This window comes from Anopheles coluzzii, chromosome 2 (assembly GCF_943734685.1).
Source record: "Anopheles coluzzii chromosome 2, AcolN3, whole genome shotgun sequence".
Taxonomy (NCBI): Eukaryota; Metazoa; Arthropoda; class Insecta; order Diptera; family Culicidae; genus Anopheles; species Anopheles coluzzii.
In genome coordinates, this window is record NC_064670.1 from 120,849,641 (window position 1) to 120,874,325 (window position 24,685).

Here is a 24,685-nt window from a genome sequence, read left to right on the forward strand (position 1 = left end):
GTCTTCTTTCATCGCTCTCCTGGCAGGAGCGTGGAATGACGCAAATGAAATTTCCAACCGAAGCGTTTTAATATTTTTCTAGATTTTCCGACTTTTCAGATTCCAGATCTTGCCCCCTTTGCTTTGGCCGGCCGGCTGTGTTGCATCGCTCCAACATAACGGGTAAAAAACATGCGTTGCGGCCACTTCATCACGCATCTTCAAATGTTTAGTGTGATCTTCTTCGCGCGCGCTCTCTCTCTCTCTCCATTTGGCCTGTTGCGCAGTAACTGAAGCAGGCAGAGCTGGCTTGGAGAACAGCCTAAAATCAACGCGTCGATAAGCGAATGCCCGGGAAGACATCAAGCAGGCTTTGAGCAGTGCAACAGTGGATGGCCGTACTAGGACAACCAAAGGCTAATACGAAGAGACACCGTTAATTCGTGACTGTCGCGATGTTGGTGCATATGGTTAAAAACAATTCAATCCATTTATGCTGGCGCGTTCAGTGTTGGAGTGTGTGAGTGTGTTTGTGTGGGTCCCGAAGATGAACCCCGCTTAAGGTTCAAGACGGCAAGCACCCGTCGTAGATGCTGGTAGACTGGTATACGAATGTGAGTAGATTTGTTTTTCAAGAAGGCCCAGTTGGAAAACCGTGCAACAGTGTGTGTGTGTGTGTGTGTGTGTGTGTGTGTGTGTGTGTGTGTTTGTGTTTGGTTTGCGGTGCGGAGGGTGTAAATGGTTACTCCATGGCGCCATGACCTGCACAGTTCGTGAGTCATTTGTCAACGGTGTCATCGTGATCATCATTTTCCATCATCCGCATCATGGCACCGCCTCGAAGATGTCTCTGTAAAGGTACGTGGCCCTTGCAAACACTATTTATATACATCTGACAAATCATCGCCATCAGCACACTACGTTACAAGAAGGTCTCGAAAGGTTAGACGAAGTGAAGGGTCGTTTACTGGTTCTTCAATAGATCGGGATCATCATGCCAAGCCAACAACCGATAAATGATTTCCCACATCTTTCCAAAATGTGGTAGAAATCGAGTATCTTTGTCGTAGATTCACCACCATTTTAAGATTTGCATTCATTCGTACTTCTACTTACACTATATTCATACCGAACGCCGTCAGACGAATGGTTTGCTCTGGACGGTCTGTTAGATTTCACCAACACAACAACCCAGCGCCGACCGCGGAGAAACACATTTGCGCATAGTACACGAAGCGTTTTTGCGGCCCTGTTCAGCCCATGCCCGCGCCGCCCCATTTGTTGGTGTCTCTATGCTTTAGTTCGCTGCTACTGCCATGTCCGGCTATTATGCTACGAGCTTTCCAGGTCACTGCAACACAACAACCACCATAGTCTATGACCTCATTCTTCTGGACCGTACGTGCGTTCGTGTGCTGCCCACGGGTTGGGAGAAAAACAGTGGTGCCCGCGCACACAGTTAGCTGGAAGTTGGTCGATGTATTTCGCCAACGGGCGAATATTGCCGCTTTTAGAGCAGCAGCATTCGTCAATTGGACTTATTGGTTGGCCTGTAGTGGAATAGTCATTCCTATTTATGCCGGCATCGGTTTAATCGGGATTCGAAAACACACAAAAACAAACAAACCAAACATATTGCGAATCAAGAGTACAACAATTTGTCATCAATCTTCCCCGCGGATGTCTGAACTATTATCTTGAATAAATAATTATTCACTTTTGACCAATCTACACTCTTGATCAAATTATCAGAAGTCAAATAAAATGAAAACGAAAATGCTCATCGAGTTTTGATATGAGCAATAATTGTAGTTGTTGAAACGTTCTCTAGCAAACCAGACATTCCAAGGTATATTCACAAGACGAGCGTTAAAATTTTAAACGTAAGTTACGGTTGAAATCAAATTTAAATGTTGGAAAAGTTTTTATACCGTTGCAATGCGTTATTTGATACAACGAACGGTATTTGTGACGTGCATTTGTAGGTTGTGCAAGTAAATGTATTGAAATGTTCTTTATTTTTAGGCAGCCACTAACAACATGAAAGCTGTGTTAGTGTAGGTGATGTGAATGCCAAAATTGGAAGGCTTTGGCGATTATATTATGCTATTAACAAGATCTAATTTGTTGTTGGCTGATGAAGAGAATATGTGATGTGAATATACTGAAGTTTAAAAATTTCCCCGTTGTTTTGATCAATGTACCAGAACCATGCTTTGGTTTGTTGCACAATTCACGCTAATTATTTTAGATTGGTGTAGTGGTAACAATCTCCATATGGAAGATGTAATAGAAAAAATAGCTGTACCAAAGCAAGCAAGCAACCTTGTCGATCTGCATCAATCGACCAGTTACAAAAATCATTTCCATAACTTCCACGAGACAACAGTTAAAGCTGACAGAAAACGATTGAAAAGATTTTCTTGCAGTGGACAATGCAAAAGCATTGTTAGCGAAATTGAAACAGAAAGCGTGTCAAGTGATACATATGACGGCGTTAGGCATCTTGGTGATAATTGTAATCCGTGCTTCCTCGAATGTGATAGCTACAAGCCGATGTTAAGGGAGGAACAGCCTTTTGGTACGCCGGTACTACGTGTGATTGCAATTGATCTAAACCCCCGGCAAACGATCGAGTACAGCCTCGTCACAACGCCCGGTGAACAGGCACGCTTCCGGATCGATAAGAGCACGGGCGACATCACGACCGCTCACATCTTCGACCGAGATGAGCCGATCCGCGAGAAGGAGATCTACATCACGGTTCGTGCGACCGATAATGGACGTCCTCGGTTGGACGATGTGTGCACTTTCAAGGTGACGATTCTCGACATCAATGACAATCCGCCCGTGTTCGATAAAGTACGCTACGAAGAGTCGGTGACGAAAGACATGAAGGCGAATCTGCGAGTGGCTATCATCTCGGCGACGGATATGGACGACGGTGATAACAGTATCATCAAGTACGAAATCGTGCAGCAGAACCCAGACAGTAGCTACTTCAAGATTAACGAGAATAACGGCCTCCTTACGCTTACGAAACCGGTCGATCGTAGCCCCGGGCAGTACTATTCCATCCGCGTGCGAGCGTACAATGTCGATCCACAGGGTGAAGCCATGCAGGATGCGGAGGTGGATGTTAAGGTACGCGTCGTGGAGTCCAACAAGCTGCCCCCATATTTCACCAAGGTGCAAGCGGCTGCACTGGTGTTGAACGAGACATTCAAAAACTACACCGAATCGTTGGCAGAGTTCGAGGCAGAGTCCAACATTCCCGAGAAGCCGGAAGTAATCTTCGAACTGATCCAAGGTCGTGCTGAGCAGACGAACTCGAAAAATACATTCCTGCTGGAGCAGATCAACAACACTGCTTCGATCAAGCTTGGAAAGACACTCGATTATGAGACTGTGACGGAGTACACGCTGACAGTGAGCGTCAAAAACTCGTACAATAATCTGGTGGAAACCGTGCTGAAGATTAAGGTACTGGACGAGAACGACATCATTCCAGTGTTTACGGAAGTGACATCCGGTACGATACCCGAAAATGAGCCCCCTGGCACTCCCGTGATGCAGGTACGAGCATACGATCTGGACGGCACACCGGCCAACAACATCGTGTCATATCGAATCGAAGACGAAAACCAGCAACTGTTCCACATTGACAGTCGAACGGGAAGTATCACGTCGCGGGTGGAGTTCGATCGAGAAGCAATCGATTCTTATCATTTGAAAATCATCGCAGAAGACAACTCTCCGTCGGCGCTGTATAGCAACGGCAAACCAAATAGTTGTTCTCAGCTGTTCACCATTAAAATATCGGACAAAAACGATCATAAACCGAGGTTCGTGAAAGGTCTCCTGGCCACAGAGGACGTATCAGAGGACTCGGACATCAATATGACTCTGATTGAAGTGAAGGCGCTGGATCAAGACACGGCCTCTCTCATAACGTATAGCATCATCGAGGGGAATGTGGGTGATGCATTCAAGATCGATGAACATACTGGTCGTATCTCGATCAACAACTGGCTGGATTACGAGACTATTCGTGAGTACAAGCTGATCGTTCAGGCTGATGATGGGATCTTCCAGGACAGCACGACAGTATACATCAAAATCAAAAATGTTAACGATAACCCACCACGCTTCACAGGTATTCGTAATGTAACGATACAAGAAGAAACGATACCATCCGGGTGTATAATGACCGTTCAGGCGTATGATCCGGACATCGAGAATCGAACCGATCCGCAGCTCATTCGATTCTTTTACGTTGTAGAATACGATGATGTTATAGAGATCGACGATGGTGGATGCTTACGGCTCAAGAGAGTGCTCGATCGTGATCCTCCGCTAGGCTTCAACCGCTGGCAGTTTATCATCACCGCGACGGATGAAGATGGTGCGGGCAAAACAACGCCATCCACTGTGATCATATCTTTGGAAGATATCAACGACAATGCACCTCGGCTATCGAATGCAATGCCTGTCGTTTGGGGCGAAAACAGGCCGCCAGGTTTAATTGTAAGACTGACGGCAGAGGACGTGGACGAGGCGCAGAACGGTCCACCGTTCCATTTCAGTATTGATCCTAATGCGCGTTATGAGATCAAGAAACGTTTCAAAGTTCAAGGCGAGGAACTGCACGCGTTGGTTGAGTTCGATCGAGAGGAGCAAAAGGAGTACCAAATTCCCATCCTCATTAGAGACTCTGGCGAAGAACCTATGAGCGCTGTCAGCATGCTACATCTGGTAATCGGTGACGACAACGACAACGAGATGAGGCCAGGTAAAAGTCGCATCTTCGTGTACAACTACAAAGGAGAATCATCCAACACGGAAGTTGGACGCGTGTACGTGGACGATCCGGACGACTGGGATCTTCCAGATAAGACGTTCATGTGGGATGATGCTACCCGTCATCAGTCGGTGGACTTTTTCGACCTAAACAGGGACACTGGTATGATCACCATGCTTCAAGGTACACGTGGGGGAGATTATGAGCTGAACTTCCACGTGATTGAGCAGTCGAGTCATTTCCCGCGCCATAATGTCACAGCCAAAGTGACGGTAACGGTGAAAGAGATCCCGGAGGAAGCAGTGGATAAGAGTGGATCGATCCGATTCCATAATGTAACTGCGGAAGAGTTCGTATCGCGCACACCTGGTCAGCTCACAACGCCCAAAGATCGGCTGCAGGCGAGTATTGCAAACACGCTCAACGTTAGCCGAGAGAACGTGGATGTGTTCACCGTTTTGAAGCGCGACAATGTCAACGGAACCTTTCTGGACGTTCGGTTCTCGGCCCATGGTAGTCCTTATTACGCACCTGAACGTCTCAACGGAATGATGGGCTATCGGCTCCGTCAGTTGGAAGAGGACGTAGGCCTTTCGGTGCTTATGGTGGGCATTGACGAGTGTATCGAAGAAGGTCGCAACTGTGAGCTATCGTGCAAGAATACGCTCTACAAGTCGAACGTCCCTATTGCGGTATACACCAACACCAGCTCGTTTGTGGGTGTGAATGCCTTCGTACAGGCAGAGTGTGTGTGTGAGGCTCCATCGCCGTCGCTCACATGTCTGAATGGAGGTTTCTTGGTGAACGATCGCTGTTCCTGTCCCGAGGGCTTTGAAGGTCCTCACTGTGAGATGCTTGGCATCGGGTTCTATGGCAGTGGATATGCGCTTTATCCTCCGATTAGTCCTTGCAACATGACGCGAATAAGTGTAGAACTATCACCGCAGCAGGAAGATGGCTTGGTGATGTACATTGGTCCACTCAACTATAATCCTCGTCTGCCTGTGCAGGACTTCTTGGCGTTGGAGCTAGTGAAGGGACTCCCTGTGTTGCTGCTCGACTACGGCAGTGGTACCATTCGTATCGAACATCGGCATCGATTCCCCCAGGGCAAACCTTTCACCGTAGAGATCGTGCTTCAACCGCAGGCAATCGAAATGATTGTCGACAACTGCAAACTGTCCACGTGCACGAGTCATCAGTCAGATGCGCCAAAGGGACCGAATCGGTTCCTAAACGTGAACGCTCCACTGCAACTCGGAGGAGCTGCGGTTAATCTAGACTACCTCGGATCGCTGTTCAACTGGACGTACGTGCCACAGAACAATGGTTTCAGTGGCTGCCTGCGCAATCTCACCATCAACGAGCGCACGTACGATCTCACAGCGCCAATCGTAGCAAAATATAGTTCAAGAACTGCTGCCATGACATTTGGTAATTACTATATACTTCTGATAGTGCTAATCCTGATGAGTACGTTACTTTTTCTAATAACACTACACTTTCACAAGAAGTACAAGAAACAGAAAAAGGTGGAGAACACTTACCACACGTATGCCACGATTGATGAAAACAAACCTAGTGAGCATTACTCATCATTGGAACTGTTACAGTTGCCTCATATCTACCAGGACGTTGTGTACACTGTGGAAACGTTACAAATTGAATCTTCCACCGATAACAACAGACTTGCGTTGAACAAACACATTTACGAGACAATCGATGAAGAAGATGAAAGTGATAGCGCGTCATATCATCCTTCGCGCGTTCATCGGCAATTCTCGACCAGTCTTCCGCTGATTACTTCGCAAGGAAACCTGCAACAGGATGCAAAGAAGCTAAATCATTACAGCAATGTACCTTTGTCTGTGGATGATTTGCGATGTGCTGGTGACGGTAGGAGCATCAGTTCTGTATCAAGTAGCTCGGAAAGTCTCACTTCGAAACGTTCGATATTAAACAACAACTCTACTATTTGTAATGCTGCATATTTCGAAGGATGGATATAAGATGGATAGTGTTTATTGTACTTAAGTAATAAATGTGCTAATTGCTGTACTGATTTGGATGTATATTAAATAGTTCGCAATGCAATGTTAGCATTAGTTCTCAATACTGGCCACACTCGGACGTGTAAACTCCCTGTTTTTAGCTTCAACTATTGCTCGATTGATGACACAATGTAAACATCACAGGAAATGACCAATAATACATAGGAAATGAGTAAGATAGCCAATACCATTCTGCATTTGGAGAAGTGTTTCATGGAAAATTGAAAGCCCTTGATAAGTAGTTGTTCCGTTTGGTGAGACTTTCTAAAAAAAAAGCGGATTTATACACGACGTGGCTGTTGTGCGCAGTGAACACATTTACCATTGCGGATAAACACGTTTCATTGCAGTACTCTGTTGACAGTGACTCACTAAGGCAAATTCTCTTTTCGCTAGCCACGATGCGATGATAAACAAGCTGACACGAAAACTTCCGCCACAAAACAGCCGTCCGGTGCAGGAAAGAATTAACTACACAATTGAAAGCATAACATCGGGGCGAAAGTTTTGAGCTTGCCATCCACTTGAGGCCGTTTTACCGTTCAGTGAAACGGCTTGACTCATGGAGTGTAGAACGAACGCAAGCAAATCTTGAGAACAAGATCGCACTTTAGCAAGAGATATTCACAAGCATTCCGGTAACGAAAACGAATGCCTTACGATTGCTGACTTGGGGTTTGGGTTTGTTTGAATCTCGCTCTACGGCGTGATTAGCTTGTAAGCGTTTGAAATGTATCGGTGTCAATAGATCCATGTTCAAGAACATCGAAACATTAACCAGATGCGCAGCAAAAGACTGGCCAAGAATCGAATGAAACAGACGAGAAGCGTTCGAAGCGTAGGTACTTGAGCTTTGGTTTTAACAAACGGGGAATTGTTTGGATTCAGTTTGCAACCGAATAAAAGAATGTGTAGAGAGGAAACTTTTTCTGATAAAATATGCAAAGAAATTCTTTTTGTAGTCTGATTTTGCATGATGTATGCTTTGTTTTGGACACTGTTTGTTATTGTTAAGGCCGGGCTACATTGATCGTACTCTCTGGTGTAATTTTGATTTTCACTAGCGCATCTGGCGGCGGCTGACCGAAGCATTTTTCCAAACAATTTGGAGCCGCTTCAGAAAATATGTTATTTTTCCATGTTTTTTACTAAAAACGGAGGAGAAAAGTTTTGTAAAACGTAGATACACATGTTTTGCACGCATTTCATCCATTTTTGCAATGGAAAACGATGTAAAAACTACTTAATTTTGAGATCCGGCATGACCATTCCCTGGATGACCAAAAATAGCTTCCACCAGCCGCCGCCAGATGCGCTAGTGAAAATCAAAATTACACCACGGAGTACGATCAATGTAGCCCGGCCTTTACAGCACAAACGATAACTCAGCTTAGTGTCAACAGAAATTGAAACAATATTGCATTTCAAATCCCCTGCACTCAAGTAGGTTCAAAAATTTGAAACAAACCCGGCACATGTACACCAAACTGGACAACTCCAAACCAAGCCAAACGAGATGATGAATGTCAACACGACCGACCAGGCGAAAAGGGTGGTTCCAATATCGTATGACAGAGTCGTGCTTGAACTTAACCATCATGAACGCTCAATCGCGTAACCGCTGTTTGTTCGCTGCAGAACAAATCGTACACACTGTACCGTCACGGGTACGGGTGTTGGGTTTCCGCTACAAAACCACAGCCTCCGGAGGGAACTATTGGTCCGTAATTATTTGTTTGTGTTTGCTTGGATTGAGCACCAATCGTAGCTGCCAGTTATGACCAGCTTGAACGTTTGTAAAAACAGTCGGGCTCAATTTCATACGTTTCATGGCTGTTGATCGTGTTTATTTACGAAGCTTGAGTTGGTCGCTCACGAAAACTAGATCAACAAACGATCATGTAAATTTAATTTTTTTCGTTGTTGTCTAGCAAAAGATTGCTATTTTACATGCAAAACAACTCGAGCATAGGAGATCGATGCGCTTAAAACAGGGTGTAGAGCTCAACTTTGCTACCACACGGCAAACACTTCTGGAAAGCAAATCTCTGGTACACTTTCGCTCGTCGCCTGCCCAATTGATCGTCTCGTTTCGCCCGATCGCGAAAGAACCGAATGCGCGGTACGACACGGCCATTGTGCATATACCCGTGGGACGCCGCAGTTGTAATTGAAATGTTGCGTGTTGCTTTGTTGTGGTTGCTCATGGGAGCATGGTAAAAGTGGAGCAGACACATTCACGAGATGACGACGTGTCTGGCGAACAAAAAAGCATTAGCGTGCGTACGGTGGGGTGTTTAAACACCCGTGGCAGGGGAAAAATATCGTTGCATTGATTGCCGCGATCGATCGAACTCGCAACTCACAACAGTGCGTGTTTAATGGCAGAGCAACTGCATGGAATTGGTTGATTGATGGTAGTTTTTTTTGTCGGTAGGGGTATTATCTCTCCATCTCACTTTTTGTTTACTTTCATTCCATTCGACTTCCGTTGGAGTTGAACATTTGTTTGAATTTTTCACACCTTTCTCCTTCCTTTTTTTCTCCACTCCGAGTCGGGCACTGGAGGGGCCGGAAACGGCATGTCCACGGTTCGCTTTGATTGTGCGCAGATTCGTTTAAAAAGTGAAACCATTACACATTTCAACACCTGGAACATTCCCCAAAAAAGCGGGCATGTACATTAACTGTTGAAGTTTGATTCTGGAAAAACGAATCACGCGTCTTCTCCGTTGATGCCCTGCGATCTTCATTAGTTGGGTTCCATTAAGGGGCTTCGAAACGAATGGAATTGGGCGAACGAACGGCCTGTCTCATCAATGAATCGGAAGATCTTCAAAGAGAATGAAACAGTGCCGGTTTTTCCAAGAATTCTGGGGGTTCGTCGTTTACCAGTTCACCCTTTTTTATTTTGTCGTTCCGGTTTGAAGTAGGAGACGATCAACGATTACCGATCGACACACGGAACGAGAGAGGGTGAGTCATCTTCATTCACAAGCGCCTAAGATGGGGTGAGCAGAAGGAGCGCTGTCTTGGCTGTAGGTAGCGGGAAACACCCTTCGTCCAACATGTCCACGATCGATTCCAGCGGTATGCAGATGAGTAATGGCGATCGTATACGGCCATCACCAATACACGCACACAAACGCGTACGGGTGACTTCCAATTGAGCTGTGGCTATTCCACGTCGCCGGGGAGGGTTGGTTCAATCCCCAACCCCATTAGCTGGTGTTGGTGCCACCTTGTCGCGGTCACAGATTTAAATGGCAAAAGCGATTGATTCGGCCGTGTTTGTGGTGGTCCCAATCCCCCCCACCAGACGATCTCCGTGCAGGGGCTTAATGAATTTTTCTTTGCGATCGTGTGTGTAAGGGAAGGCGATCCTACTCCAATCCTACTCCAGATGGGGGGAAGGAACGAAGGCGGCAAAAATGCAACATTCCTCTGAGCCAGCGCATTCCCTGGCGGCGGCGTCGGACTGCTGGAGCTCTGACACTCAAGGGCACACGGGCGAAGGTGACGGGCAACAGCGGAAGGTTTCCCCCTACTCCCGCGGGCCCAAGATACGAAACGAGTTTGTTTGCTGTCGTGTGCAGCTTTTCTGACTGCGGCGCTGGTGGCTGGCTTTGTGGCGCGGACTGTACAGTGTCCGGCTGCGCTTTGTTCCGTTGGAATCTTGGTTAGGGAGGGGGGGTTGTGTTGTAAGACAGTTGGCATAGGTAATGCCAGTGCTTCCATTATGTGTAGGTCGTTTAGATAAATTCCAAAGATGCATTAAGCCAGGAGAGTGTCTGTTGTGGTACGAAAATCAGGAACCTGTGCAACAGTATGCCTTTGTTTCTAAGCAAACATGCGGCTCGAACTTAGATGCACAAAGACACTTTCATATAAGGAGAATTCCAAATCTCTAAGAAGATGTTTTGTCCTAAAAGAGATTCTATTTAAATCTGCTAATAAGGTCAGCTCACCGCTTTAAACTGCAGATTGAATCTGACCCTCTACACACAAGATGATCTCATCTTTACTGCAGCAGAAGTAGAAGCTTCATTTTTTGTATCTCTTCAATCCCTAGAAAGGTTACATCGTTGTATATCCCACACACCATTACCTCAACGAATGTGAACGAGCGCGATGGTGACGGTGTACAGTGTACGAGATTCAATTGTAATTGGAAGGTTATTGGGGTCAGCGCAGTAAGTAGGAATAGACAGAGGCACACGCGCGCCGCGTGCGTATCGTACACGAGAAGCGGGATGACCAGTCGGCATGCGTCTCGCTCACATCTGCTTTGCCGTGAGGGGAAAGTGAGAAAAGGAGTGAAATGTGTAATGGGTCGCTTTTGAAGTTTCGATTTCAATTAACGTTGATCGATGGATGAATTTTCGTTTCCCGGTGAGTGTGTGTCTGTGCTTCATCGTGATAGATCGATTACATGTGGAACCGATTTAAAGGCGGGAATTGAGATTGCTATTCAAAAAAAATGGTGGCTGATCGACGTTAAAAAAGGGACACGATAAGCTCAAATAACGCAGCCGGCGGGACCTTGCCAGTCGGTTATCTACCACCAAGAAGAAAAAAAGGATCATTTGGCGTCTTTTGCTTCCTTTTGCGTTATCTGCTGTTTTGTAAACATATCGCAGACGCTTGGGTCCAGCACGCCCGAAGGCCCGGAAAGATGGTTTCATATTGAAATGTTGTTCAAATAAGCATTCAGCATGGGTCGAACATGCCACTTCAATCGTGGAGGGAAAAGGGAGACCAAAAACAGATAGCAATAATGGTAAATATTTAAACGAAATTTCCACAACGACGATCCCCGCAGCAGCAGCACCGTCGTGTGTGCAGTATGCGCTTTCTTTATCTTATTGCTCTATTTCCTTTTGCGGGGAAATTATTGCAACGCACACTGCTATGTGCGGGAACGCTATCCACAGCGCTAAATCGCATGAAATAGAGCAACCACCACGAAAGCAAGGCAGCAAACAGTTTGAAAATGGTAACCGCATAAACCTCCGTTAACGGCCGTTTTGGCGAGATTCGATCGGGTGCTGTACTGACCCATACCATTAGCAAAGCCAGGAAACGTTTCTCAAGGGCCAACTGGCGGCCAACGTTACTTTCAGGCGTACACGCTTTTCCCCGATGGTTCTGGGCCAAAAAACGCGGGCAAGCAAACAAACAGACAAACAGACAAACGAGAGCGCTGTGTATGTTTGTTTACTTCCCGGGTCCGTTTGCACACAAAAACCGAACGCACCAATATTATTCTGCGGAGGGAGAATTGTAGACGCGCGATAGTTTTTATTTATCGAATCCTAACAACTACGACAGCGCGTTAGGGCTTTTTGGAAGGAACATGCGAGGGCCAATTTTGCAGACAACTGCAAAGGGCCATGTTCCATGTGTGTCTTCAGGTAGGAAAGGAATGGCTTGAATAAGTAGCTTGATGTGTTCCATGTTGTACGAATTACGAAATCATCGCTTCGCCCGGGTGCAAAAGGTAGTGGAAGAAAGTTGGAGTGTGACCTTTTGGGAAATTCCTCATCTTTTTAATGTGCAAAAATACCCACCAAACAACACAGAAAGAAATGTAAGGGACGGCGAAAAAGTTCGTTGCAAAACTGCACGCGAGAGAAGCGTTCAAGAGAGCGTGAGAAAAGAAAACGAAATACGGTTGCTTTTTTTTCGTTGCCTTCTTTGTGTGGCATCTCTCTGCTCGCGTTTGCAGCCAAGATGCACTTTGGCGGTGCATTCTTGAGCTCCAATGTAAGCGGGTTAGGTTTTATGAGGGTTCGAATTCGGGGGTAATGCTCTATGGATATGATATTTCTGTGCGGATGAGATCATAAAAAGCGGTTCTCTACGGGGACAAAGAGCAACCGATCGGGCACACTGATTGTTCGGAAGGGTTTATGTGGGTTTGGGCTTTGGAAAATTCAACACCAGTAGTACAGATGCAGGTACAGATGGTTAATAAACTGATGGACAAAAGAGAAACTAATTTTATTAGCCTTTATTCAATTTGTAATTTTCTTAAGACTTCCACAACAGAAGCCAATGCATTCTACCCTCTCCAATGTGTCCTCGTGGAAGGTCATCGCCGACGACCGACGAAACCCATGCGACGGGGGTTTTTGTTCGCACTTTCTTTGACTTCATTAGCTCAAGGATATATGGTTTGGCGGAAGGTTTAACAAGCCGTGTATGATTTGCAATTGCGTGCATCATCATTTTCATAACTAACGAGCCATCCAACCAACTCTTGCTCTTCTCCCTTTCCCCCTCTTTGTGGATGCTGTTCTCGCACGAAGAACGCAAAACGAACCGTGGAAGGGAGAAGTGAAAAGAGCTGTGTGCTGCTGTGTGTCTCCGCGGTAAAGTACACCGACATGCAAACGAGCAACGAAAGCACCACCCCTCCATACTGGAGCATGTTTTCGCCACACAAATAACCACGCAACTGTGCCATGCGAAGGTCTGCAAAGTAAGGGCACAAAGAAGAGCAAGATGTGCATCTTGTTATGCTGCACCCGGTGCAACATACTTTCATCCGCTTAGGGAATCTGTCACCAGTTGCGCATAACGTTTCTGGAAGGGTGCGAAGGCATGAGTGTGTGTGCAGAAAATGTTTCTAAATAATGAGGCGTTAGATCCGGTTGTTTGGGAACGACAACGCCCCTAGAACACACGTTCAACGCCAAGAAAACCCCTTGGGAGAACAACAACACATGGAGCCGCAGCCGTGTAGCAAATGGTATGTGAGTAAATAATTAAGAAATTGTTCATGGCAGGGCGGGACGAATTGTGACATGGGGGTACCGATCGTAGCGCAAACCCCAAGTCGAGCACGTTTCATACGATCACGTCTCCGCGATCGTCTTCGGGCGAAGTGGAATTAATCTTCGCTTTTACCCCTTTTTAGGGCGCACAACAGGACGCAAAAGAAAAATCATTTACTGCGCCGCGTTAAACGGTTTCATTCCTCATTTTAATGTTCCCCTATTTGCTGCTTCTTCTCCAGCTTTTTTGGGACCAAGAGAGAGAGAGAGAGAGGGAGTATTGCACGCAGAGAAATAAGTTTTTAAAATCGAAACCCTACCCACTTTCAACTATTACTGCTCTGGAATCCTGTGCGCGAAGAAAATTGATGAAGGATGGCTTGGGTGATCGCTTCTGATTTTACACACACCCGCGTGGACGTGAGAGACTTCAAACAATGATGTCATTATGTTGCGGTTGCTGCTGCGGTTGCGGGTGATCGTAAATTTTAATTTATGGCAAGATTTTTCGGTACTCTGAGCAGCATCGAGAATGGGTTCATCCGTCTTGGAAAGGCTGCATTTTGCGTTCTGGCCGCTTCTCCAATGGTTTCCTTTCACTCGGCGTGCTGATCGTCTGCAGACAACAAACAACAAAAAACGCAACAAGTCACCCGGTCACGTCCCGACACTCCGGATGATTTACGCATAGATCATTAACGCAGTTCAAACCCCCTGGTTGATGGTGTTGGGACACCACTTTTAGCACGACAAAAACCTCTCATGAGACATGATCGTGTGTTCGTGTTTTGCATCTCCTGCTCAGTTGCAGTTGCAATTAATGCGCTGTCCCGGAGACTGCTGCACCATGATCCGCGTTGATTTGCGTGCAGAATGAATGAAATGGATTCTACCATGTCGGGTGGCATCCTCGTCATCGTCCCACACACACATACGTCTTCCAATGGATGTGCTTGCAGAAGTATGAGCTGAAAGCGTCATTAGGTAATTGTTAATTAATCAGCAGCCTCAATCAGGGCCAGGCCCTGGAGAGTGGATAACATCAGTCCGCGAGCTCTGACAAAACGGCGGCTGGTGACGGCTTTTTAAACGCAGTCACAAGGAGCGCTTGATTGCTGCTGAAATCAAAATCTGCTGGTTCTCAATCACGGCCAGGGCAGGGTTTCAATTGGATGTGACTGATGCAGGAGAGCATGAAAAGATTCATGATTTCAAAAAAGGAAGACTGATTGGAATTGGTAATACTATTAGCACGGTGCTCGGGGATTTTGGTATTAGAATTTATTGGAAAGAATTTCATTTCCAATAGACAGGAGGCATTCTTGGAACTATATTTTTCGTTTTAAAAAGGTCTCGCCCTTCTAGGCCCACACCCATAATACGATAGATCATCGCTTTCATTCCAAAAGATCATGAGAATGTGATCGCTGGTGGAAAAGTGAAATGGAAACCTCTGCTGAACACACTCCACAAAACAACCCATTTATAGTCGCCGAGATGAAAACCTCGGTGTGAGGTGGGGGGAAGAAAAACCCGCACAAAACCGTTCGTTTACGCGTTTCAGCCGTGCCCTTTGATTTACGGGAAGCCACATTTCAAGCACCACCAAGAGGAAAGAAATATTAAACCCATTCAAAACGAGGGCGCGCGCGCACTGGATCTAACCCTATGTGTGTACATCTGAAAGATTTAATTAATTTCTCGTTGTTATGTTTACTTTGAACCCAGCGAAAGAGAGAGAGAAGGGGAGAACTCGTAGTACCCCTTTTTTTCGTTGGAAGAATTTAATTTCGTTGCTCCTTGAATGATGGAGTAATTGGTTGGTCGGTTGGTGTGGTTGCAGTGTAAGCAAGGGGACCTCTTAAATCGCAAGTCAAGACCTTTCCTCTCGCCTAAACTTGTAAGCTAGCAAGCTGAATAATGAGAAACACATTAGAATCATTACTTTTTAAATGCTGCTCCGTAACGGAACATTAGAGAACCGGGCTGTGTGCCAGGCGATAAATTTTCCAGCATCGAACTCCCCTTCTTTCCGCAAGGGATGCCGCACACACGCTACTCCGCTCAGGCCACAAGTGTTTCAAATGTTTGAACAATGCTAATCCCTGTGTGGTGGAACATTTATCTTACTGAAACAGCGGGCAGGCTGTTTGAGTCATCGCCACTTTTTTATTGCTTTCAAACTGTTTCCATTTCCGAACTGAACCCCTCGCTCAATCACGTCGTGTTTAGATGACAAAAGGATAAGCAAATAAGATGGAAATTGCATACAAATTCATTCGGCGTTCAAAGGGCGTGCGGAGATTGTCCCCTTTTTATTCAGCCCCTCTTTAGTTCCAATGCCGTGTAACGCAAACAAATCAAGATTTTTTCATTGCGCCAGTGTGTGCCCCTTCTTCTGTTAGAGAGGCAGAAAGAATAATATTTATCTAAGGCCCTAGGATTCTCGTTTTGGAGCGGAGTGCATTATCTGATGTCAATAGATCCGTCGAACGGAAGCAATAAATCACCCACCGGCCGCACCGGCGGAAATTGGGAAAAGACATCTTTCCAAAACCTATCAACCACACAATAAAGCCGGCCGGCTGGTCCGCTACACGAACGCACTGAATATAACCGACCCCAAAAAACAACAGAGTTCGAGAGGTTGGCGGGCAATCTCAAAAGAGACCCGGCGATGAACCCCGGCCGGGCGGTGTCAAATTTCCGCCCGTGCAGAGAGGAAGGGAAACGCGTTCATAAATTTGACGAACCCTGTGAAAATCTTCCATCTCTGCAATAAACCTATCAACCGATTAACAACTTTCCACCCCCGACTGCTGCCCGGCTGCTGCTGCTGGCGGACAATTTCGGCTAGTTACTTCTTCACCATTAACCGTCCCGTTTGATGGTGAACGAATTCACCACCCCCTATTTTTTTCCCTCCCTATCTCTAAAAATGGCCACTCTCCTATCCGAGGGAAGTTCGCTTCGCTATTCCAGCTGGCGTTTGCTGCCCCGACGACCACTTGGAAGTAAAGGGGCTTGCGGACAAAGTAATGACAAATCTACCCGCCCGAAACCCATGTTTGCAAACCCATTAAAGTGCAATTAAATGTCCAATAAATTTGTCACACCACTTCATCATCTGGCCATCATGGGTGGGTTTTGTTCCCTATTGGTGGAGCCGGGCACACAGCGTGGGATTTGAGTCATCGAGTTTTAGTACCTCCGCAGGGCTTGTGATTTCGACCAGTTGTCGAGTTGTCGATGCTTTTTGGAACGGAATCTTGATTTCCACTTTAATGTATGTCTTTAAATCGCTACTTCTCTATGCTGGATGGGGGAAGCACTGTGGAAACAGTAACTGTATTTATTGTGTTGCCTAACCTCGTATCGTCGTGTTATCAAACTAGGTGCGGCACTTCAAATGCAACCGTGTATACCCAGAAAACGAGTCTAGATACGATTGATCTGATATAAAGTGTAAGATATTCGTGTCAAACCTAAATGTCTCACTTCCAAGGAATCTCTTATCGACTAGATTTCGAACGCCGCTATTGACTGACAAGCCTTGGGAGTGGCCGTACAAATGTGAACCTTGCACGCAGGCTTTGTGGGCAGTTTAAACGTAAGATTATTGTAGCTACTGCTCGGTAGTTCTAACGTGTTGGTTTCCAACAAAGATTTTTACACTCACTCAGTGGTTAGGCAGTAGAACATCAAATGTAGTAGAATTTGAAAGACTTATATGTTATTACCTGCTGCATTTTGTTGAATTCCTATTTATCTTCAGAGATGAAGTTACTGGATAAGGTGTCAGCACCGACGATGACGTCCTAAAATTAAAGAAAGTTTTACAATATACATAGAACTTCATACTCCACTGGTAGGCTTTGTAAAATCTTGCTTAATCCATAACACTATTTCACTGTGTAACAGTTTGTCTTTCAAATTTCGCACATCACTAAGAGCTAAACGTAAGCCTAGACTGCCTGTGGACACTCCTTCTTTCGTAGACGTAATGCGACTGACGTTAATTCTGTTTCAATCGGAAAGATTAATTAACTTAAGTAACCGATAAAATGTAAGCTGATAACATTCGTTTCACGGAAGTTTTGATGTTCCTGGAATTTAAAACCCTTTGATTGATTTTGTGCCTTTATTAAGATAACCAAGGAAATATAGTAAGGAAAATAATGCTTTGGATTTGATTCAGAAATTTTAAAACTGATTGAAATTAATGTTTTAAATTGTCATTTTATGAAGTTTCTTCGTAGTTAATTATTTTATCACACTTAAGTGATAAGCAAAATTAAGAGTTCAGATACACCTAAGGGTTAGCACCAGTTGTTCAATGGCAGCAAAGACTTTATTTAAACATCTGGACGCGCTACATCCGTACGTGTTTTTATGCATGTGCTTCATGTAAAATATAAATATCAAACCATTGATTGAAGGGCAGCGCCACGTCGTTGCGCGCCCCTTTAAAGCAAAAAGTATCAACTTTCATCTTCACAAAATGTTACACCGTCTCTCTAGAGAGGGTGGTTATTTGCTCGTGTTTCGATACAACCTATATTGCTGTAGCTACAACCAAATAAACCGAACGACTTGTCGAACTTGTATCGGCTTATCGGCTCCCTATCGGAGCGTTTGATTTTCAGAACTAAAGTGGCCGGGACAGGATTGTGTAATAAGGGTTTTACTTCCGCAACGGCTCGACCACTTGACGGTGGGTTTTTCGTAGGTTTTGCCTGCCGTGTGCTGCCTGATTCCCCAAGCGAACCAGGAAATGCAGGACACGGTCTAAATTATGGGCCAGAATGGCGCAGTAGGTGCCCATTGCAAAGTGATCAAATTTCTTCGAGGGTGGCGCACGGGGACCGACCAATATAGAAGGAAAGTTGGAAATTGAAATTGGAACCGTTCATGCCCGTAAACATCCTTCTTGAGACATGGCTCGCGTGGCCAATTGAACTGTATTTTTTAGGTTCATTTCCCCAGAGAGACAGTGAGCGAGAAAGGGAGAAAGGGAGGGAGACTAACCCAGTTTCTACAACTTGTACGATGGCTTGTTTTTTGTCGTATTTGAAACATGTAAAAGGAAATGCAAACACTTCAAAGCGAGGAGAGACTCACAGAGTCGGCAAGCAGCTCCAGAAGCCGACATATGGTCCCTATCCCTGCCGGTGGTTGTGCCGGTGGAAGCTTACCAACGACCGAACCTTCGACACATGATCAGAGACGCAAAGAAATGGTCAAAAAAGCGGCAACAGCAGCAGCAGCAGCAGGTTGTAGTTGGTTTCCTTTTTTTTCTCTCTCCAGAATCTCGTCAGCAGTTAATCTACCTTCAGAATCTTACCATCTTTACCAGTTCCTTCACTACTCCCCTTATACACTGCCGTGTGTGAGCCTTTTACAAAAGCATAAATAATCCCTTTTTTGTGTGTGTGCTCTTTCTACGAAGCTTCATCTCACCTGAGCAGCATCATCCTCAGATTTCTCCAGGTAGATTTTGTTTTATTTCGTTTTCTTCCCGTTTTTTTTTTCTTTTTGTTTAATGCAATCAATTCTTCTCCAAGTTACAACTGCGCTGCGTATGCTTCGGACGCGCTACGTGCGCTCGAATACCGATGAAGGTTACGCGAGCCCTAAGGAAGCATGATGGCCGCGCTAGAAGGAAGCTCGTTTGTGCAGCTGCACACACGCAGCACTGTTGTGCAGAAAGGTGTTTGCTGTGTGCTGTGCCCAATCCCCTTCTGACGCTCTGCTGTTGCTCGCAATCTGTTGTTCACGTAATCCACCCGCCGTCCAGACGGTCACTTCCTTTTGCGTTAAGCGCTCTGGAACGGAACTCTGTCGAACGTTTGCCCTTCGTTGGCGTTTGCTGAGCCTCGTGTGTCCCGGGTGTGGATGGGCGAACTTCCGGTTTGCATTCTTGATGATGGGAACGATGGGTATTTGCATGTTGCATTGTTTCGGTGCGTGTACAACAGTTAAGGTGGTGTAGATTTATTAACAGTTTATTGAAATGTACTATGACCCTTTCTTCGAGATGCAGCAAAAAGGAAGTAATGAATTTAACAATTTATCTACTTCAAAACAAGACATCCTCAACATTGTATCTGTGTCATGTTCTGTGCTTGACATTGAAACTTGGTCCTCTTTGTACCCTTTCGTTCCCACCGCAAGCGATGCTCTATTCCCACCAGGGACCTCATCATTCGAGACGCATTAGAGACCAATTAGGGAAACGCAAGGAAGGATGTGATGATGCTTCTCCTTCTGCCTCAAAGGCACCTCATTTGGATTGGTCCGATCGGAATCATTGGTCTGGTTTGTTTCAAGGCTGGTTTTTTCTTTCAATATTTCTCCTGGGAACGGGAACTTCCCCTTTTCCTAGCATCACATCCGTTTGCGCGTCCCAAAGCGATACATTTAATGAGTCTTTAAGGCGAGTGGGATAATGGGACGCCGCTTGGGTCCTCAAGAAATCACGGGATCTACAATTTCGAAGGGGATAAAACGACAGTCAGATCGTTTCGGTCGGACAATGAGATGAAAGTTCCGGGTTTGCATGCTATTTCCCTTCACAGTTGGGTTAATTTTGAGGTCCTAATTTCTTTTCTTTGTTTGGGTATTATCAACTGAATTGGCGGTATTTTGATGCCCGATTGAGCATGAAATTAATGACTGTCTTAAGCTAACAGACTCTTGTCGGAAAATGACTTCATTTACAAAAAAAAACTTACTAATACACTCCTTTCTAGCGCTTTCCCACGAAGCTTACGGTGAGGTAACACAGTGGAATAATTCAGATAAAGCTACCACCACCAGCGCTGAATGATTTTATTTTCGCGAGCATAATCTGCAAATGATCCATTTATTTGATTTGATACGAACTCGGTAGTTGGACTACACTGCCAGGTTCCCTCTTTCCATAGCGAGTACCGTTTGCCAACGCTCACAATCCAACATTTTCCCATCCACCCATCCATGATGATGGTACCACAAAAAGTCCCGAATTTAGTCGGGTCGTTGGCGCGTATTCGCAATGGTGCGCTCGCGCACATGCAACCATCCGCAACCGGTGGTACCGTGGTACGTTTGGTATGCGTTTGAATTTTAATCATGTTTTCTAATGTAACACGACACACACACAAAAATGCATATAAATATATATTTACGTATCGGATTGTGTCTCCACGGCGCGGCGGCTTACATACCGTTGCATCACGCTTGAATGCCACCGTGGATACGTTCCCAAACCGGGGCCCAAAACTTGGTCATCCATGGCAGCAATGGGTGTCACTGGCACTGGCCTACCGAATCTCCTCTGCCCAGTGTGTATGCGTGTGCGGGTGACGATGGTTTTCCCCTTTGTGTGTTCCACGTTCCCTTCCTCCCTATTGCTGTTAATCAGACAACAAACAGGCACCCCGCTTTTGGGTGCCACACCTCCTACAGTTCGATGTCGAGAAGAGGAGTGACTGCTGGCCGGAAATGCTGGCAATCTTGGTCACGATTCATGCGCCTGGCTGCTACCGTGTGTTGTGCTAACTTATTGGAGACCATTTTTACGTCAACAGGTAGCCATCCCAACAAAACACCATTTATGTGTGTGCCACCCACCACCTGTTCGAGTGTTTGGCTGTAATGCGCGTGAAATAGTGCCTCCAATAATGCTGCCCGGCAAGCAGCGGTAACTCATCACATTTCTTCCATGCCTGCTCCACACCCCCGGGATGATGATGTATGATCCAGGGGAGGTGTCTGGAAATGGACTACGAAGTGATCTAAACGTAGGGGGAGAAAGCAGAGGCTCACCCCGCTGCTGCTGGTGACTTATGGGCTTGGCTCGATGCTCCCTTAAACGTGTTGGACGGTTGGGTAGAGCGACCCGAGACAAAAGCTCCCTTTGTTCCCAATCGTCTACTCAAACTAGGCACGACGGGACTGAAACGCGTCCAATATCTTGGGCACACAACAATGGAAACTAACCTTCAAATGGTGTGCTGTGCCATGTGCGTGCTGGTTGTCCGTCACCCGATCACGCTTTGCAAGATCTCTCTTTTCCAAGCCATTCCATCGCGTTAGGCATGGATTTGTCGCCATTAGGTGTGTGTGTGTGTGGTGCTACCGAGATGGAGAAGGCTGCTGGAATGCATTTTAAGGCTTTTTGTTTAGCATTTTTATCTCTAACTGTACTTCAAAAATCGGTATTGATCGTGAGAGAGGGAAAATGTGAAGCACAACATAAATGAGAAGTTTAAAGTTTATAAAAAAGCCTCGCTTTGTTGTGCAGTTTTAACTGATTTCAACACGTTCGTTGCAGCTAAAAAGTAGCAGAATGATCCATTCAGGCTCTCACTTGTGGTACTCCGATAAGTGATATCACCCCAGCACATGTTGCATGTTGGGATCCGATTCGATTGCGTACCAATCAACTGATAAGGGTAACACATTACTCTTTTTCACCCTCTTTACGTACCATAAACTAAGCAGGCCAAGCTTCTTCTACCTTCATCGCTTCATTCGCCACGATATATGGGCGCGCAACCCCTTTGCACGAAACCAACCGTGCGCATTGACCCTTCCACTGCGTGCTCTCGTTTTTCCACCGGAAAACGATTTATTGACACACACTACACACACACACACTCTCGTATTGAACTTTTAAACGAAGAGGGAAAGCAGATATCGAACGAGCCCCCCAGCATGCTTTTATCATCATACAATTCCGTAGGGTTAGAGTGATAGAACCTCCCCTGCTACTGGCCCAGGTGAATAAATAACCTATTGCAACCTGGACTGGATGGTGGCAATCTCTCCAATGTTTTCTGTAAAACAAGGTTCAGATTCCAATCTGTTGCATCCATCCTCCTCGTTGAGGTTCTTCCTCGTTTTTTTCATTTTTTTTTTGTTATTTCGCGAATGAGAAACGAAAAATGATGAAAAATGTGCTTCACTTCCGGCTACAGTGGTTGATGACCCGTGGTAGACGACGACGACGTCACAGTTTGTTTTACTTTCAACCGTGAGCAATCCTCGGCCCACCACGGGAGGACTGTATTTGATGATCATTGGTGGAAAGATAAAAAAGCTCCCCACGCCGTCGCGATTGTTCCATTCAGAAGTGCATTGACCATGCTGCCGACCAAGCCGAACCACGCTTTGAGGGATAGAAATGTGTTGGTTTTGGGTCATTAACGAAAAGAAGACACCGGTGTAGTGTAGTGGTTTTTGGTGTGGGTAGGTGTGAGAACGTTGGCATTGTCTTCCTGAGTTGACCAGCACACATTTCGGGTGACAATTTAAGCACCAATTAGAGCAAACGTTAATGGCGTTACTTCAATTACAACCACTCCCCCCCGTGTCTGGGTCACCGTAAGAAACGCAGCAGAAGCGCTCAAAAGTAATTAATCGATTCACAGATAGCATTGGACCTTTGCCATACACCTATTTGCGATGAGCATGTCGATTTGCAGGGTAAAAAGCTTGTTTGCTTTTTTGAAAAAGGGGAACAAATTTTAAATTCAACGTAAAACACACCCTCGTGGCCCGCGCTTTTAGGGATGCGGAAGGATCCATCCGTTCCAGCTCGGTGCACTTCCGCTTGCATACGCGCTGCACCCACCACCGTGGAAAAGGGGTTGGAGTTTCCAAAATGGACCCGGTTCGGGTTGAATTAACTTAAACGAATGTTTTTCAAAAGGGGGAAATTCTGACATTACGTAGGGCGAATGTGAAGGGATAAAAGTGTGCTTTTAGCCTACAGCATGAAAATTAGGGACCGTTTCCACCTGTACATTTCCCGTTGCATATGCAAAGCGCACATGGCTCACTTTGCTTTGGAGAAGCTAATTTACTGATGATTGAAATTGGATGTAATTTTTAATGTCTTCACTTCTTCCGCTTGCGTTTATCCCTGCCTCTGCGTAGAATTTCAGAAAACGTCTTTCTCATCCGTTCCACAGTTACAGACAGCAACGAGTTCGCACATCTCCGCTCGTAAACAGGCTGTAGTATCCACAGTATTTATTGCCTAAGATGCTTTACAACAGAACCGAGAACCGGGGGTTTTGTAGTTCACTCGTCTCACATCGCACATCGCTCTCCACCTCACTTGCCGGTCGTCCATCCTCGTTCGCGTTCCTGCGTCAGCGTGAAGTCGTACCGGTTCGGATTGATCGAGCTGACGGCGTGGTGCTTCACCTCGGGGAAGAACTCCCAACCCTCATCGACGGACTGCTTCTTGAGTGCGCCCGCCACGCTGAAGATCAGGCCGGCCACCAGTCCGCTCACGACGTTTCGCTTCCAGGCACCGTACACACCGCCGGCCGCGAACGCACCGGCCACATAGTTCCACGCATCGTCCCGACCGCGCAGCTTGTTGGCAGCGTACGCACCGACGGTAAAGGCCGAGGCCATTCCGACGAACGGACCGGTAAAGTACACGTACCGGGCAATGGTGGGCAGGTAGCCCTTCGGCTTCGACACCATCATCACCTCGACCGTGGACCAACCGAGACCGCCGGCCAGCGCGTACTTGTTGGTGGCGATCATCTTGCCGAAGAGGTCGTCGCCCTCCGGCTTGTCGTAGTAATTTGCCTTTAAGCTCATGTTTAGCTAAAATGATACGTTATACAATTAAAATAAAGCAACAACTTAAATAGATGCATGCATGCAAATAGACAAATTTATAGGTTTTTGAGAAGTAGCAAATGAATTCATTCTGCCGGAATACGTAAGCTGCAAAACCAAAACAAAACACTTGGCTCATGATTTTCTACACGCAACACTCATTTTTCACGGTATCAATCACGTTCTTTTGATTGCATTATGCTTCCTCAGAGTAGCTTGCATCTTCCTCATTCGATTACACGCTAAAACCCTACAAATTTGCCACAATTTTCATGAAAAACTTACTGATTTCCTCGAGCAAAAGGCGAATTTTACGTAACTTCAACCTAAAACTTGACGTTTCTGCAGCAATTTCGAGAGGGGACCTCGAAATGTCAAACAGCGCTCAGGGTGCCTAGTGGCGATGACGTTTGCCGAAGGAATCTGGTCCACTGGCTGCTAGGAACGTA

General features: G+C 46.0%; 3 protein-coding genes across 3 annotated transcripts in view; 2 read left to right on the plus strand and 1 right to left on the minus strand.

Moving 5' to 3' along the window:
* LOC120951731 (uncharacterized) overlaps positions 1 to 24,685 on the plus strand; it is a 218,876-nt gene that overhangs the window by 117,846 nt on the left and 76,345 nt on the right. The gene's annotated exons all lie outside the window — the stretch shown is intronic.
* Positions 1,996 to 7,839, plus strand: LOC120947470 (DE-cadherin-like). Its single transcript, XM_040362827.2, has one exon. It carries the CDS (start codon positions 2,191 to 2,193, stop codon positions 6,787 to 6,789), a length of 4,599 nt encoding a protein of 1,532 aa, XP_040218761.2. The 5' UTR covers positions 1,996 to 2,190; the 3' UTR covers positions 6,790 to 7,839.
* LOC120947522 (uncharacterized) lies at positions 23,597 to 24,648 on the minus strand. Its single transcript, XM_040362903.2, has 2 exons — positions 24,522 to 24,648; positions 23,597 to 24,221 (listed from the first exon to the last, which is right to left on the minus strand). The coding sequence occupies exon 2, from the start codon at positions 24,213 to 24,215 to the stop codon at positions 23,715 to 23,717; it is 501 nt and encodes a 166-aa protein (XP_040218837.1). The 5' UTR covers positions 24,216 to 24,221; positions 24,522 to 24,648; the 3' UTR covers positions 23,597 to 23,714.

Bases quoted from the DNA above. Each gene is read 5' to 3' on its own strand.
- LOC120947470 (XM_040362827.2), top strand. From the start codon at position 2,191: ATGCTTTGGTTTGTTGCACAATTCACGCTAATTATTTTAGATTGGTGT.
- LOC120947522 (XM_040362903.2), bottom strand. From the start codon at position 24,215: ATGAGCTTAAAGGCAAATTACTACGACAAGCCGGAGGGCGACGACCTC.